Source organism: Panthera leo, chromosome D3 (genome assembly GCF_018350215.1).
Source record: "Panthera leo isolate Ple1 chromosome D3, P.leo_Ple1_pat1.1, whole genome shotgun sequence".
Taxonomy (NCBI): Eukaryota; Metazoa; Chordata; class Mammalia; order Carnivora; family Felidae; genus Panthera; species Panthera leo.
This window is the reverse complement of record NC_056690.1, coordinates 27286702-27303292: the sequence shown is the minus strand read 5'-3', so window position 1 is coordinate 27303292 and position 16591 is coordinate 27286702. Positions and strand designations below refer to the sequence as shown.

Sequence of the window (16591 nt, the reverse complement as noted above, 5' to 3'; positions counted from 1 at the left end):
GATACAGTATGTGAAATAACCTATGCCTCTCAACAGGGCATTGCTTTTCTTCGGTACTACTGGCAGCTATCTGTAAAAAACAATCTCGTTGGCATTGCTGCGCACTAGCTAAGTTTTGCAGTTCTTATGATTTGCCATTTGTTTATGGTACCAGGAAAGTACTGTAGAATTCCCAGTTTTAGGGCTGGTTCATTTTTTAATGAGACAAATCACTAGGTAACAATATTTACTAAATATAATCCATTTGTAAACATTTTATAAAAGATCCATTTTTATAGCAAGTGCAATTTGTTATAATATGTTTATGGAGGAAACATAAAACATACTAACTTAAAAATCTTTTTTCCTCTGGGCACCTGGATGGCTCAGTTGGTGAAGCATCTGACCTTGGCTCAGGTCGTGATCTCGCAGCTCACGAGTTCGAGCCGCACATTGGTCTCTCTGCTGTCAGTGGTGGAGCCTGCTTTGGATCCTCTGTCTACCTCCCTCTGCCCCACTCCTGCTCGCTCTCTCTCTCTCTCTCTCTCTCTCTCTCTCTCTCAAAATTAAATACACAGTTAACAAAGCATTTTCGTATTTATTACACAAAGATGTCACATGGTATTTTAGGGGTCATGACTAAAATAATGAATTTCTTCTCAGATAATACTGCCTCATATTTTCAATTACCTACAGTTAACTTCTTAAATCATTCTGAACATTAGACTCTAAAGAAAGAAATTAAGAAAGAAAATAAATACACATGCAATTTACACATTGGTGTTCTTTTCTTCATTGTTCTTTCATTATCAAAACACCCTTACTCTGACTTTACCTATGTTAGGACCACCAAGAGCAATTCACTATGTAAAGTCTTACCTGGATTGCTGTTTTGCAAAGAATTTTTAAGCATGATTTCTTCTTTATGGTGGCAAATTATTTCGTAACTGCTATGTATAAAAAAGGGTGATAAATAATATTACTATTTTAATGCTGACATGAAAAACATTTACCAAATACATCAAATTCTTAGAGTATTTCAAATAATATCAGAGCAAATACCAAAACTTGAATTACCCCATATACTTCAAATTTGTACATTCTGGAAGCTTTTCATTAAGTCTGTACTTAAAGAAGAAAAAAACAGGAAGATGAGCCAGTCATGAATTGAGGGCATTCTAGCTTAGTAAATTAGAACTAGCTTGCCCGGGGCACCTGGGTAGGTAAGCGCCCAGCTTTAGCTCAGGTCACGATCTCACGGTTTATGCCTTTGAGCCCCACGTCGGGCTCTGTGCTGATAGCGCAGAGCCTGGAGCCAGCTTTGGATTCTGTGTCTCCCTCTCTCTCTGCAACCACCCCCCACCCCAGCTCGTACTCCATCTCCCTCTATCAAAAGTAAATACACATCAAATAGTAATGAGAATAATTAGAATTCGCTTGCCAGAATGGAAAGTGTTTGGAACTCAGAAGTCCTAGCTCTATAACCTATAGCTATTTGTTCTTGGAGAAGCCACTTCTCTTTGGCTCAAAATCTCCCTCTATAAAACAAGGGAAATTACTGCCTTAGTTTACAAGGTTGATAAGAGGATTTAATGAGATATTATACCCAAAACATGGCCTGTCAGGCCATGGCCTCTTAGGTGATGCTCTTTACTCTGGGAAGGGCAAGATGAGACCTTCCATGACCTCAGAAAAGATGCTCCACAGGATTTAAAGCGGTGGTCCAGGGGCACCTGGGTGGCTCAGTCCGTTGGGCATCCAACTCTTGATCTCAGCTTGGGTCTTGATCTCAGGCTCGTGAGTTCGAGCCCCATGGTGGACTCCACGTTGGGCATGGAGCCTACTTAAAAAAAAAAGGCAGGTGTACAGATCTACTAACAAAGGAGAAAGGGAAGTCCGATCTCTTCCTGCAGCATCATTTGAACCTCTCTGACAGCTTAGAATGGTCCCAACTAACATCTTCTGGCCAAAAAAAGACAAACAAGATCCTCAAAGGGTAACTCATAAGGAAAGTCTAGGCTAAGGTATGGGTTCCACATAAGGTCTTTGAGCGTGGAGGGACAGGGGCGTATGGCAAAAGCCAGGAGGCCCAGCTGCCCCAACAGGGTGCTGGTGCTTTGGGATAGCTGCTGAGCATATGTGCATGTGCAGTGAACAAAAGAAACTTTGTAACTTTGAAATCTAAGTGTGGATCACCATGAAGACTGAAAAATCTGGATCAGCCAGGGAATCCTGGGAGCAAAGGTCAATCACGACCAGACTGCAGCACCAGTTTCAACGGCAATGCCGCAGAAACAGAATCAAACAAAACTGTAGAATGATCAGATGCCCTTTTGTCCCCTCCAAATGACTTGTGAAAGAGGACTGTCTCTTTGGTCTTAGGGTGCTCCTTAGGTTCTTGGAAAATTCAAGGGACAGAGTACAGGAGATAGCCCTCAAAGGAAAGTATAGGGTCTTCTACAAAACTGAACATTTCAAGACCCAGGTTACTAGTTAGAAAACACAGAGATGTAACATTATTTGTGCCCCATGCAGAGGGGTTATACTTGAAATGAAATGCATAATCCTGGAGGATAAAGGTCTCAAAAGTCCTGAGATAAAGAATCCTGCACACATTCCTACTTCCAACTAGTCTAGTGCTTTGCTTGATTTCTGGCTCATGTTGTGGACTAGCCGACTGCCATTCCAAAACTGCCTGACCAAACTACGAAATCCCATCTGTTACATACGAAGATAACAGTTAAATTATTTTAAACCTCAGTTTAGTAATAACTAGCATTTTAATACAAACACTTACAGATTAAAACCCTTAATATAAGCATATTCATCTGCAGCCCATCCATATACATCTTGAGGAAAAGGGTCAATACCTTGCTGAAGAAGAAGCCTGACTACATTTGTTGAGTCATAATTTACAGCAAGCATGAAGGCTGTTCTAAAATAACAGAGATAACTCCACTCTTAGGAATCTAGAGTTGTTTAAACAGCTAATTTGATACACTTTATCAGGTTAATATCTTGCCTATCTGTTCAGAATCGACCATTTACATGTTTCAGTGTTCATCTTTGTAAATGATCTCCAAGGCTAAAATGAAGGGACAAAAAGGAAGCTTCTTGTCCCACTTGGGTGATGTATTATAGAGCTGCTAATTTAAAGTCCTTTGATAAACAAGAAACTATGCTGAGGTCACTTATCCGAATAGGTAAAGATTTTAAAAACGAATTCCCCATGTCTTCCTTAATCTGATACAGTGCACTTCAAAGCCATCTAGAGGTCACGTAAGTATAGAAACTATCTGCAGGCTTAAAATGATAATATTTTAATGCGAATGCTAACAAAATAGGCATAATTATAGTTAACAATGCTGATAAGCGTATGGTAGGCACTAAGTTAAATGCTATGTATATAAAATATTATTTACGCACAACCGCCCTTGAAGGATATATTATCATCATCCTTTTCATATCAGGAAACATATCTAGTGATGATACGTAACTCTCCCAAGGTCACAACACCTAGCCAGTAGGAAAGCTCTGAATCAACCTAGTCTTGTGTGAATCTAAAGCACATCTCTTCCTTCTTTATCACCCACCTATAACTTATCCTCATTAAAGGAAAAGTCTATTCAGTTAAAGTTATCTTTCATCTTTCTACTCCTACCAATTAAAAATAAAATCAAAAATACATATACTGGACATGAAAAAGGGTAAAACCTGATGAGACCTGGTAATAGCAATTAATCATCACTTAGAGATCACCTAACGACATCAGTATTCCTCAAAAAAGAAAAAAAAAAGCAATTTAAAGAAAAGCGTCATCCAAAAGACAAAACAACTCCTATTTATATTTAATACGCATCTTTTTTCAGACATTTATTTGCTTTTGAGAGACAGAGCTCAAGCAAGGGAGAGGGAGAGAGAGAGAGAGGGATACACAGAATCCAAAGCAGCTCCAGGCTCCGAGCCGTCAGCTCAGAGCCCGATGTGGGGCTCAAACCCACGAACCATGACACCATGACCACAGCCAAAGTCATAGACTTAACCAACTGAGCCACCCAGGCACCCCAATATACATCTTTGAAGGAAAAATCTATATGAAGTAGAAGTTCTTTTTGTTTTAAGTTTATTTACGATTTATTTTGAGAAAGAGAGAGAGTGCACGCGAGAATGTGGGCAAGGGGCAGAGACAGAGAGAGAGATAGAGAGACAGAGAGACAGAGAGAGAGATTGAGAATCTGAAGCAGGCTCTGCACTGTCAGCACAGAGCCTGATGTGGGGTTCAACCCACGAACCATGAGATGATCACCTGAGCCAAAGTTGGATGCTTACCTAACTGAGCCACCCAGGTGCCTCTATGAAGTAGAAGTTTAAAACAATACCATAAAAGGGTTAAGAAGGCCAATATTGTGTCATAAAGTAAATTAAGAGCTGAGAGTCCACCCTTTATAAAACTAATATGAAATCCCTTTAGTTAACACAAAATCATGTGGCAGAAAAAACAAACACACAAACAGAAAAACCCACTGCAGGAGCAACTGGGGGACTCAGTTGGTTGAGCATCAGACTCCTGACCTCAGCTCGGGTCTTGATCTCAGAGTCATGAGTTCAGGCCCAGCGTTGGACTCCAGGCCGAGCATGGAACCTGCTTAAAAATAAACACTGCAAATGACACGAGTCAACATCATCAAGGAATATGAATTCTGCTATACCCTGTTCTTCATGTGGCCCAGTCAGAATAATTGCTTTCTGCCTAACTGGTGATGTGTTGACAGTTTTCACTATATAATTATAAATTAATCTTCTTCTTCTGAAGTTAATCTTCCTGACTTGAATAATTATTACCACTCTAGAACCATACTAAGGTTTAAAAGAAAACTACTGCACCTTTTTGATTTATCCTCTGCATGTATATTTGCTGCCTTTTCTACTAAAACTTCCACTATTTGCTGTTTGTTTTCATTTACAGCAACTAGAAGTGGTGTGAAGTTATCCTGTAAAAGAGCAAAAACAATTTAGAATTTACAAAATTACACCTTTCCATACGGAATTTTAAAACATACAAAAGATCCTCTAAACTTAAACATATAATACAAAAAGTAAATAAAAAATGGCCTCTTCCTTCCCACCCCTGTGCTTTCACCTGCTGCTGCTCCTCTTTAAAACAGCCCTCCTCCACTGGGGCACCTGGGTGGCTCAGTTGGTTAGGTGACCAACTGCAGCTCAGGTCATGATCTCAGGGTTTGTGAGTTTGATCCCTGCATTGTGCTCTATGCTGACCACGCACAGCCTGTAGCATGTTCCAGATTCTGTGTCTCCCCCCCCCCCGCCCTCTCTCTCTCTCTCTCTCTCTCTCAAAAAGAAATACACATTAAAAATTGTTTTTAATAAAATAGCCCTCCTCCACCTTCTTCAACAGATTATATGCAGTCATTCTCCCAAACTCACTTCAAACACTGACTGGTTCCAAGATCGTTGCTTCTATCACAGTACTTATGATGGTACACTGTAGTTATTGTTCCCTGTCTAAACCAAGAGCTTCTTGAGAGCAGGGGCTATTTCTTATCTCTATATCTCCAAACTCCAAAACACAGCAGTAAATGCTTTAAGTACTTTTACTGAACTAATAACCTAAATGATGATCTTTGGAGTTGTGTTTCTTAAATTATCTTCCAAAGAATACATACTTTGCCAGAAGGTAAGTACTATGTCCCAATGGAAAGATTTCATGATCACCTATGTTTGAGAAATATTATAAAACTGCATTATATGTCTGGCATTACAGAAATCCATTTAAATCTGCTCAATCCCCATTTGACAATCCTTTTTGTGGCAAACATTCACATTTGAGGAATCAGAGTTTCAGGGATATAGTTTGGAGAGCTTTCCGATAAAGGTGAAGCTTTTCCCCAAGTTATACAAACTTGCTTGTCTTCTGTCAGTGGTATCAGGATCCACTGACATCCGAGATGTCAACGTAAGGCATTCCTGCTCCAAATGGGTCACTAAGGAGATGGGCTCAGAACTCCAAGAGATAAGCTTCAAATGAACTTTGATTCCTTAACATTAAATAGCCCCTGGGCTTTCTCCTATTATAAAATGCTAAAGTTTTATCTTAACTGTTAGGAAGCTCAATATGAAATTTTATTCTCAATTATAATAATCCTGGGACCCTAATGCATATCTACTTCTAAAAAAAAACTGTTTGTATCCTAGCGGTATTCCAGTTTCCACTGGAATAGCTACTTACTTTATATTTTAGGCAAAATATAAATCGGAAATAAAAATATAATGGCTTATCAATAAAAATTCAAACACTGGTTTCTACAGATCATTTTTAGCATAATGAAAGTGACTACATTATTTGCATTTTTAGGGAACAATGATGAGGAGAAAGAGAATATTGCCTGCAATAGGCATAACCTATTCAACTGTAACCATGATTAATGTAATACGGTTTGCAAATATTCCAATAGGAATACGATTATTCAAATTTTGTTTCTGTTAATGTTTATTTATTTTTGACAGAGAGAGAGAGAGACAGAGCATGAGCGGGCAAGGGGCAGAGAGAGAGGGAGACACAGAATCCAAAGCAGGCTACAGGCTCTGAGCTGTCAGCACAGAGCCCCACACGGGGCTCGAACTCACAGACCACGAGATCATGACCTGAGCCGAAGTCGGACGCTCAACCGACTGAGCCACCCAGGCGCCCAGGAATATGATGATTTACAGTACACAGAAGGAAAAAGTGTCTTGTTTTCAAACTGACTTATGGGGCACCTGGGTGGCTCAGTCAGTTAAAAGGCCGACTTTGGCTCAGGTCATGATGTCATGGTTTGTGAGTTCAAGACCTGCATTGGGCTCTATGCTGACAGCTCAGCCTGGAGCCTGCTTGGGATTCTGTGTCTCCCTTTCTCTCTGCCCCTCCCCCACTCATGCACGTGCTCTCTCTCCTTCAAAAATCAATAAACATTAAAAAAATAAATACAATACAAAAACAACTTAGAAAGTCTAACTTGGAAAATTCAATCCTATTCCGAAGACATTAACATAAAATACAAAATATATATTAGAAATCAATATGGATTGCCTTGAAAACCTTGAAATCTTTATCAAAATAGACCATAAAACAGAGGCGCCTGGGTAGCTCAGGCGCCTGGTAGCTTAGATATATACATATACATGTATATGTATGTATATGTATATACATATGTATATATGTATATACATATGTATATGTATATACATATATACATATGTATATACATATACATACATATACATGTATAGGTATATATGTACATATATATGTATATATGTATATACGTATATATATGTATATGTGTGTGTATATGTATATGTATATGTATATAGATAGATAGATCATAAAACAGTAATTGCAAACGCAATGCTTATGGAGGCAAAGTAGGTGACTCGAGTAAGTGAAGAACCTAAGTGGGGACAGTAGCAAACTGGAGACACACACGCCTCATATAAAAAGGCAGCCACTGGAATGCATACCAAACAGTAGTATGGGCTCAAAGTACCAGGTATAATTCTATAAGAAAAGTCTGAAATCCAGATTTCTGCATGAGTGCCATAATTTGTAACGTTGACTCAATTTATGGAGGAAACTAAACACATCCAGGGGCCAAATTTAGTCAATAGCCCACGGGTATTTTGGTTATGCATAAAGTAAATATTTGTATGTAAATCTTTCCTGAAGTATCAGTATCACGTTTTACCAAACACTTAGGCCCCAACATGTAATAAAAATTGCTATTCAGACTCATAAGAGGGGAGCCTGGGTGGCTTAGTCAATTGAGCATCTGACGCTTGACTTCAGGTCAGGTCATGATCCCAGGGTTGTGGGCCTGAGTCCTGCATCAGGCTTGGCACTGAGCTTGGAGCCTGCCTGAGGTTCTCCCTCTCTCCCTCTGCCCCTCTCCCCCACTCACACTCTCTCTGTCTAAAAGAATCACAACAAAAAGACTCGTAACACCCACTTTAAGATTTTTTCCAACGCTTATTAAAACTGCAATCTATCTGTGTTTAATTCTCCCAGACTGTTAAATAGACAAATTAGTTCACAACTATGCTGAAACTAAATTATTAAAACAATTCCCAACTCTATTGTCACTAACTACATTTCCATGTTTAAAACTACCATTTGGATTATGCCAGGGCTATATGAACTTGTAACAGACATCATAAGACAGTCTGTCACATAACTTCAACTAGTAAAAAAGATTCAAGATTTTCTCCTATTGCAGTCATGAAAACACTGCTTGTAATAACCAAATGGCTATGAATATAAGAGAGAGAGAGAGAGAGAGAGCAAGTGTGAGCGAGTGGGGGAGGGGCAGGGAGAGAGACTCATGTGTCTCTGCACCATCAGTGCAGAGCCCAATGTGGGGCTCAAACTCACAAACCATGAGAGCACAACCTGAGTGGAAGTCGGACGTTTCATCAACCGAACAACCCGGGTACCCCTCCCTTCAGTAGTTAGCTTTTTTTTTTCTTTTTCAAATGTCCACTTATTTGTGAAAGAGAGAGAAAGAGCACCAGCAGGGGAGGGGCAAAAAGAGAGGGAGACTACAGAATATGAAGCAGGCTCCAGGCTCTGTCTAAGCTGTCAGCACAGAGCCCAACACGGGGCGAGAACTTGTGAACCGTGAGATGATGACCTGAGCCTGAAGTCAGACGCTTAACCGACTGAGCCACCCACACACTCCAGTAGTTCTTAACCAAGAGTTGTAGCACAGTCTCAAAAAAAATATTTCTAAATATCCATGTCTATGTATACATGTTACGAGATTTACTCAAACTCTTCAGGGGAGAGTTTAGGCTTGTAAAAAAAAATTGCAACTTCCCCAGGGCACTGGGATTCACCACCACGATTCCAGGTGAGAGCTGGTGCAGCAGCCAATCACATCAGTCTCATCTATGTGGCCAACTCCCTCTATCATTTGAAGATTTAGCCAAAAGAATGACTTATCAAAACTGCCTTTAATTTCCCTGAGCAGAGGGAGAACAGGGACTAAATGTAAAGACAAAATGCAGCTTGATTTCATTACTTTTAAACTTCTTACTTCCCACCAAGATATTCTAGATTTCAGAACAGAGTTTAGACTCTTATCTAAGTGGCTGTTTCTGCCAGAATAGGATTATATGACAGTTAATTATTTGTTCTTTCCTCTCCTTGCCCACTTCATCAACCACCTGTTCACTGCCAATCTGATTGCCTCTGAGTCCTCTTACACTTGGTCTCTAGGCAGGTTTACAACTCACTCTTTCCCTAAGTAACAATTATTCCCCTCGAAAATTGAAGACTCCTTGACTAAACATATAAACTGAAGGGAAAAAAAATAATAAAACAAACAGCCTCTTCTTGTTATTTTCTCTCACTTGCCAAATTTCCAAATTGGCCCACTTAGTTCTTACTGCTCCCTCCTTTCCCCTTTTTCCTCTTAAGCCTTGGCCAATAAAAGATAAATCCCATTTTTATAAATCACTTTTTTATCAAATGTGAACTTGTCAACAGCAGCAATATTTTTTATTGTAAAATGCATTTGTTTTCTTTGAGTTTTAAGACAAAGCCTAGGGCAAATTTTGCTTTCCTGTGTTGTTTTTCACTAATAAAAAAAATTGGATGGGAAAAAATATTTGAAAACAAAATAAGTTTTACCTTTAGCAAATATATTGTTTTCATAAATATTTGCCATAAATACATAAAACAAAGCAGTATTCTCTAATGTTTCTTTAGAAGTATCCTTATTTAAAATGAAATCTTAGGGGTGCCTAGGTGGCTCAGTTGGTAGAGCATCCAACTTCGACTCAGGTCTTGATCTCACGGCTCATGAGTTCATGACCTGCATTGGGCTCTGTGCTGACAGCTGGGAGCCTGGAGCCTGCTTCCGATTCTGTGTCTCCCTCTCTCTCTCTGCCCCTCTCCCACTCTTGTTCTGTCTCTGTCTCTCTTTATCTCAAAAACAAATAAAAAATAATAAGAAGGAAGAAAGAACAAAAGAAAGAACGAAAGAAAGAACGAAAGAACGAAAGAAAGAACGAAAGAAAGAACGAAAGAAAGAAAGAAAGAAGAAATCTTAGATAAATAAGTTGTTTCCAAATAGTTTCATTCAGGGAATACTTGAACTTCCAAATACGTAAAATTGACCCTACCCGTGTCAACCAAGGGTGTTCCTTCAGGGGCTTCAGCAGTGAGAGGTAATGCATGTCAAAGAAAAGGCAGGTGGGCCAGCAAGTATGGCCATCATCTACTCCCCATGTACAGCTACAACCCTGCTGAGGAGCTACACAAGGTTGAGCGGGAGCTACTCTCTGAAGTGGGACACCCCAACATGGTACATGGCTGGCCGAGTGGCTACCAACACAAGTAGATGCCTTGCTGGATGTCAAGACATGACCTGACTCCAATGCCCTCATCTTCAGAGCACCGGGGCCTGCAGTGCCCAGCACCTACAACCTGTTGCTTTCTCCTCCCGCTTGCACACATCCAAGCTCTCCCTGCTGGGTCTGGGTCTCCATTCCTCCTCCCACCTATCCCCAGCAGCACCCCTTGCCTAAGCCCCTGCATAGCACCCAGCCTCCATCATCACCTCACTCCCCTCACTAGACCTTTAGTCCTTTATGGGCTCTGAGACTACCATCCACTTATAGGCACTAATGGAAACATTTTCTTTCTGGGGTGGAACGGTGGCTGGGAGATACAACTTTGCCCTTTCTGTGGGCACTACCTTTTTCTAGCCCTCCCTGACTTGGCATTGGAGTTATTTCTATGATGACAGGGCCTGATGGATAGAATTCAGTGAGTGAGTGTGTATGTGTGTGTGTGTGTGTGTGTGTGTGTGTGTGAAATAAAACATTTTGAGGGTAAAATATTCATGTATATATATATATATATATATATATATATATATATATATATATATATATATATATATATAAAATTTCAAATAATGTATAAATTAGTTCTTTACCTCATTTCTTGCTTCAGTATTCGCATTGTATAGCAGCAGCGTCTCTATTATGGATATATTATCACCAAAGGCCGCATAGTGGAGAGCAGTGTTGCCACTCACATCCCTAATATTTGGATCGGCACCATTTTCCAATAGTATGTTTACACATTTCTCTTCCTGGCACTGTACGGCCTGTCAGTGATATGCCAAGAAACAGAGAATTTAAAGTAAGCATGCCACAGGTTTCACCGATTCGTTTTGTTTGAAGGCAATAAGTTCATTTCATTCTAAGTAATGACATCAAATCCATCTCAGGCAGACATAGCTGCTACTACACACCTTCATGAGAGCTGTCCTGTTTTCATGATCACAGAGGTTAAGATGGCATTTCCTCTCTACTAGGAGGGTCACCACTTCTGGATGGCCATTGGCACAGGCCAAATGGAGAGCAGTCCTAAAAAAGTGAGAGGACTTTTTAGGAAATGATAGTGCACTCTCTCAAAACATGCAGTTAATTCAGGAAATTGTAAACATTAAGTAGCATGTTATTCCTATGCCTCCAAAACAAAGATTCAGTTTTCCTCTGGAGAAAGTACAATATTTAGTAGTGATGACTCCTCACACTAATAAAAGAGCAGCCTGTTTGAAGAGAAAGAGCATGACCTCGGGATTCAGCTCCACTAGGGTTTCAGTCCTAGTTTAACTCTGCCACTCACTAGTTATTGCTTAGACTTATCCTCAATGTCCTCAACAAAAGGGGATAAAAATAGTCGTTGTCTCGGGTCACCTGGCTAGCTCAGTCTGAAGAGCATGTAACTCTTGATCTCAGGGTCGTGAGTTTGAAGCCCCACGGTAGGTGTAGAGATTACTAAAAAAATAAAAATAAAAAAAATAACAAAATAAAATAAAATGAAATAAAATGAAATGAAATAAAATAAAATAAAATAAAATACATAGTAGTTATCTCACAAGACCTCGTTGTGATGCTTAAGTGAGGATCTATGCAAGTATTTAGAACACTTCCTAGCACAAATAACATCTCAATAGTTGTTGGATAATATAATTTTTACCATTACTACTGCTTTACATAGACAACACTTCAATTAGGTACCTTGATACAATTACACCTACTTTGCAGACATGTTTTAAGGATTAGCAAGAATACTGCATTCCAATGATTCTAAGATGCTCATTTTGTCACATTTTAATATCTCTGACATTGGAATGCAATTTATAACTCACAATGTCTTACAACTGTAACTGGCAGGACTTTAAAAAAAAATTATTGGTACATAGAATAGTGGGACACCATAGAATCTTGGTGCCTTCCGTTATGTGAAATGATGGTATATACAATAGGTCTATTGCAGTTCTAGTCATATGATTGGCATTTAAATAAATTTTAGTTCTGAAAAGCATTATAGGAAAAGAGGACTAAATTAACAAAAGGAAAACATTTTTAAGGACTTCTTACTTTGCCTCTCAAGAAAGTTTAAGCCAAAGGAAACTCAGGATTCCAATGACCAGGAAGAGCTCATTTTATTAAATATTGAGGTCTACAGATTGTACGAAAATCAAGTATTTCCAATGATCAATATTAGTACTTACTCCTCTCATAAATTTCAAAAGGGCAGGTAAAGGTTATCTTTTACAATTTCCTAGCTTCAGAAACTTTGAAAGGAAGGAGGAAAACTTCCATTGAGATTAAGTCCTAATACTTCAATGTAAAATTTCTCATCTTAGGGGTGCCTTGCCGGTTCAGTCAGTAGAGCATAGGACCTTGATCTCAGGGTTGTAAATTCGCCCCACGATGGGTATAGACACTACTTAAAAATAAAATCTGGTGCAGAGCCTGCTTTCGATGCTCTGTCCCTCCTCTCCCTGTCCCCCTCCCCCTGCTCATGCTTTCACCCTCAACAATAAACAACACTTAAAACATAAAGTAAACAAGATAAAAGCTGGGGCACCTGCTGGGTGGCTCAGTCTGTTAAGCGTGCAGCTCTTGATTTGGGCTCAAGTCACGAGCTCATGTTCACTGGCTCAAGCCCCGTGCTGGGACTCTTTGAAAAGTGTATTGGAAAAGTTCCTGCTTTCAGCACGGGGTCTGCTTGGCATTCTCTCTCTGTCCCTCCATTCCCCCCACCCCCCACCCCCACCCCACCCCTCTCAAAAAATAAATAAATAAAGAAACTTAAAAAAATAAAATCTTTAGAAAATAAATCAATAAAATTTCTCATCCTGCTCATACTGTGCAAAATGAAGTCTTTGAGAACAAAAGGATCTCGGGTAGAGCATGTCCGCTATATAATATATGTGCAGGTTCTAGTTGATAAATAAATGGATGGAAAGAGTGGATAAATACAGTTGGAGAGTTCAATAGTTTTAAAGAAAAGGTATATAAAGGAAAGCATACTTCTGAAACAGTAAATAATCACTTATATTTGCTAGGGCTTATTTTTTTTCATAAGCACACAACTAATATATTTTATTTTCATGATTAATATAAATCATTTACCTATTACATGTAATAAAGCTACCTATAACAGAAAACATATGTATATGCTTAATATATGCATAATAAAATCTGCAAGTGCAAATAAAAATACTCCCTTTACTTCTGAAGAGGCCAAAAGTTGTCCAGATATGCCAATCCTCAAAAGACATTTTAATTAACTCATTTTTCTTATTTTACATCCAAAAATATTTTGTAACACAAAGTGAGAAATTATTTTTATGTATATAAGATTCATATTCTTGCTCTTCTCCAGGATTACTTCAACGATAATAAACCCTTTCTGTTGATAATAAACTTTTAATAGGACCTTTATACACCTTTTCCTGTAGAAAGCACAGATTTTCTTTGAAGGAAAAGACAAATGCATGTAAATACAAAGGTTCAGAAATCACAAATGTCATCACATTTTGTGCATTTTTGGGCTTAACATAAAACCATAGTCTGCTTGTGTGTACCTATGATCACACTGATTTTTGTTCTCACTTGATGATCAACTAAAGCACAGCTCTGCGTCTCTGTGTATATCTATTATCTATGCCACCTTCAATGATCACATATCCATCTTATGGATGTAATGCCATTTACTTATAAAAGCCATTATACGAGTTCTTCTTAATACATTGCTACTTTAAATAGTGCTGAGAAAAGCAAAGTGTATGTCATTTATCCCTAGTGATTTCTTAAAGATATTTTAGTAGAAATAAAATTGATGGGTAAAAGGAATACATATTTTTTAAATGTGGTACTTACACCAAATTGTCTATTGGAAAGCCGAAAACAACTTAAACTTTAAGCGGCAGTATAAGCACCATCACTCTATTTTCACAAAGGTTGTAGATGGAAAACGGTATTTCAGTCCCTTTTTAACTTAAATTTCTTTTTTCCCAGGGACACTATATTTCCCTATGTCCACTGGCCCCTTGTAGATATGCAAAGAAGTACTTTGCACGATTTCAAATTACAGATTTTTTGTTCGTTTTGATTTCAAAGACTTCCCTGTAAAACGAAGATATACCCTGTTGTCTGATACAAATATGTTGTAAATATTTGCAAGTGCATTGTCTTTTATTTTAATAATATTATTTTCTGATAGAGGCTTTTAGGTTTTTATGTTGCTAAACCAATCTCCAGAATTCTTGATTTAAATTTTTTTTAATATTTATTTATTTTTGGGAGACAGAGACACAGCGTGCAAGCAAGGGAGGGGCAGAGGGAGAGGGAGACACAGAATCTGAGCTGTCAGCACAGAGCCTGAAGCGGGGCTCGAACCCACAAAGCACGGGATCATGACCTGGGCCAAAGTCAGACCGCTCAACCGACTGAGCCACCCAGGGGCCCCGATTTTTTTTTTTTTTTTTTTTTGAGAGAGAGAAATAGAGAGAGAGAGAGAGCGGGAGGGAGAGAGAGAGAGAGAGAAGGAAAGAGAGAGAGAGAGGCCAAACAGAATCCCAAGCATGCTCCACATTGACAGCAGGGAGCTCGGTGAAGGGCTTGAACCCACGAACCCCTGAGATTATGACCTGAGCCGAAATCAAGAGTCAGAGGCTTAACTGACTGAGCCACCCAGGCACCCCCCGAAAGTCTTGCTTTTCAAGTCATTTTTAGGATGGGTAAAGAGGCATTTGTGGGTGTTTTTTCTGTTACTTTTCTTATTTTGCATATTACAATTTTTAAATTTATATCCCATCTGGAACCTATTTTAGGGAGATAAAATTCTAACAAGTTTTCTCCAAATCGGCTGTTTTTCCACTACTTACGAATAATTCACCTTTTCCTACTAATATGAAAGGTCACCAGTATCAAATTCTAAAGTCTTATGTATATTTGAGCGTTGGTCATGTTCTACTCTGCACCACTCCTTTATCTGTCTTTTCAGCTGTTTGTAAATGAATAATTTGTGGAAATTTCAGGTACATTTGGATATCTGGAAGGGCAAATCTACCTCCTATATAAAAACATAAGTTCTTAGGTTAATTCCAGTTCGTTAACATACAGTGTTCTATCAGTTCCAGATGTACAAGACAGTGAGTCCAAAAATTTCCTTAATGACATCACAAGAAGAGCCTGTGTAGCTCAAAATTCTTAAAACCAGGATGCTTTCATTTGCTTTACCTAAAACTGACAAATACAGGAAGGGTACACATTTTGAGAAAAAGGAGTCCTCCTATTCAGAGCCATCTTCCACTTCAAAAGGTCCTTCCAAGGCCCCTCAGTAAACAGCACACATACCTAAGTGTACACAGACATAAACTGGATACTGGATTCTGTCCCAAGAATTTCTAGCCCAGGAGTTGATTACAGGAATTATTTCTCCCATCACGCACTTTTCTATGTATGACATTATGGTATGAAAATGAGTCCATTAAAAACAACATGTTGCCGACACTTAATTTCGTGTGTATTACTATTGAAATTTGGGTAAATCACGTCAAACTTGAGAGTCAAGTGGTCTATTCAGGAATTAACGTGTACGTGCCAGGGCAGCTGAAGATTTTGTTTTTGCCGCTCACGCTGTCGGCCTGGGTGCTAGACCACGTAGGGTTCCCACGACCGAGGGGCAGCAGGACCTCAGGAGGGAAGAGAACCCAGATCCCCGAGGGAGGGCTCGGACGCACAGGTAGAGCTAGGCCAGGTGTGCTCTTCTCCCAGGTCCGTCCCGCCTCCTCCCTGCCAGCCTCCAAGCCCCTATTACCTGTTCATCTTGTCTCTATCATCCACGCCATTTTCCCCCAAGAACAGAATCTGCTGCACTTGCGCTACGTTGCCCACGCAGGCAGCCTTGTGGATCTTTCTGAGATCTCCGTCTCGGACGTGGTAACCCAGCAGCGAGTTGTCAATTCTATTATTCTTCTGCCCAACGCCCCCGCCCTGCCTCGGCAAGCCAGAAGCGGAGCCCAAGGGCGACGGGCCTTTCTCCCTCCCGAACCCCGAAACCCTCTTCATTGCGAAGCCTGCGGGCTCCCCAGAGACTTCACCCCGCCCTCCCTTTCCACTACCTCCCGAGCCCAACACTAGCGCCGGAGATAGGCCAAACCCGCCTGGCCACAACACCCCAGCAGTGAGGAGCCGCGTTTGGTTAGCTGCCACTTCTCAGAAACCCGCCGCAAGCAATACCGCC

At 39.8% G+C, this 16591-nt stretch overlaps 1 protein-coding gene across 1 annotated transcript in view; it reads right to left on the bottom strand.

Annotated features, from left to right (window-relative positions):
- Positions 1–16591, bottom strand: part of LOC122203209 (ankyrin repeat domain-containing protein 62-like) — a 120176-nt gene extending 103585 nt beyond the window's left edge. The window contains 5 exon segments of the mRNA XM_042909797.1: positions 859–929; positions 4864–4970; positions 10977–11150; positions 11298–11412; positions 16166–16591. Of these exon segments, the coding sequence (XP_042765731.1) occupies positions 859–929; positions 4864–4970; positions 10977–11150; positions 11298–11412; positions 16166–16416 (718 nt within the window). The 5' untranslated portion in view covers positions 16417–16591.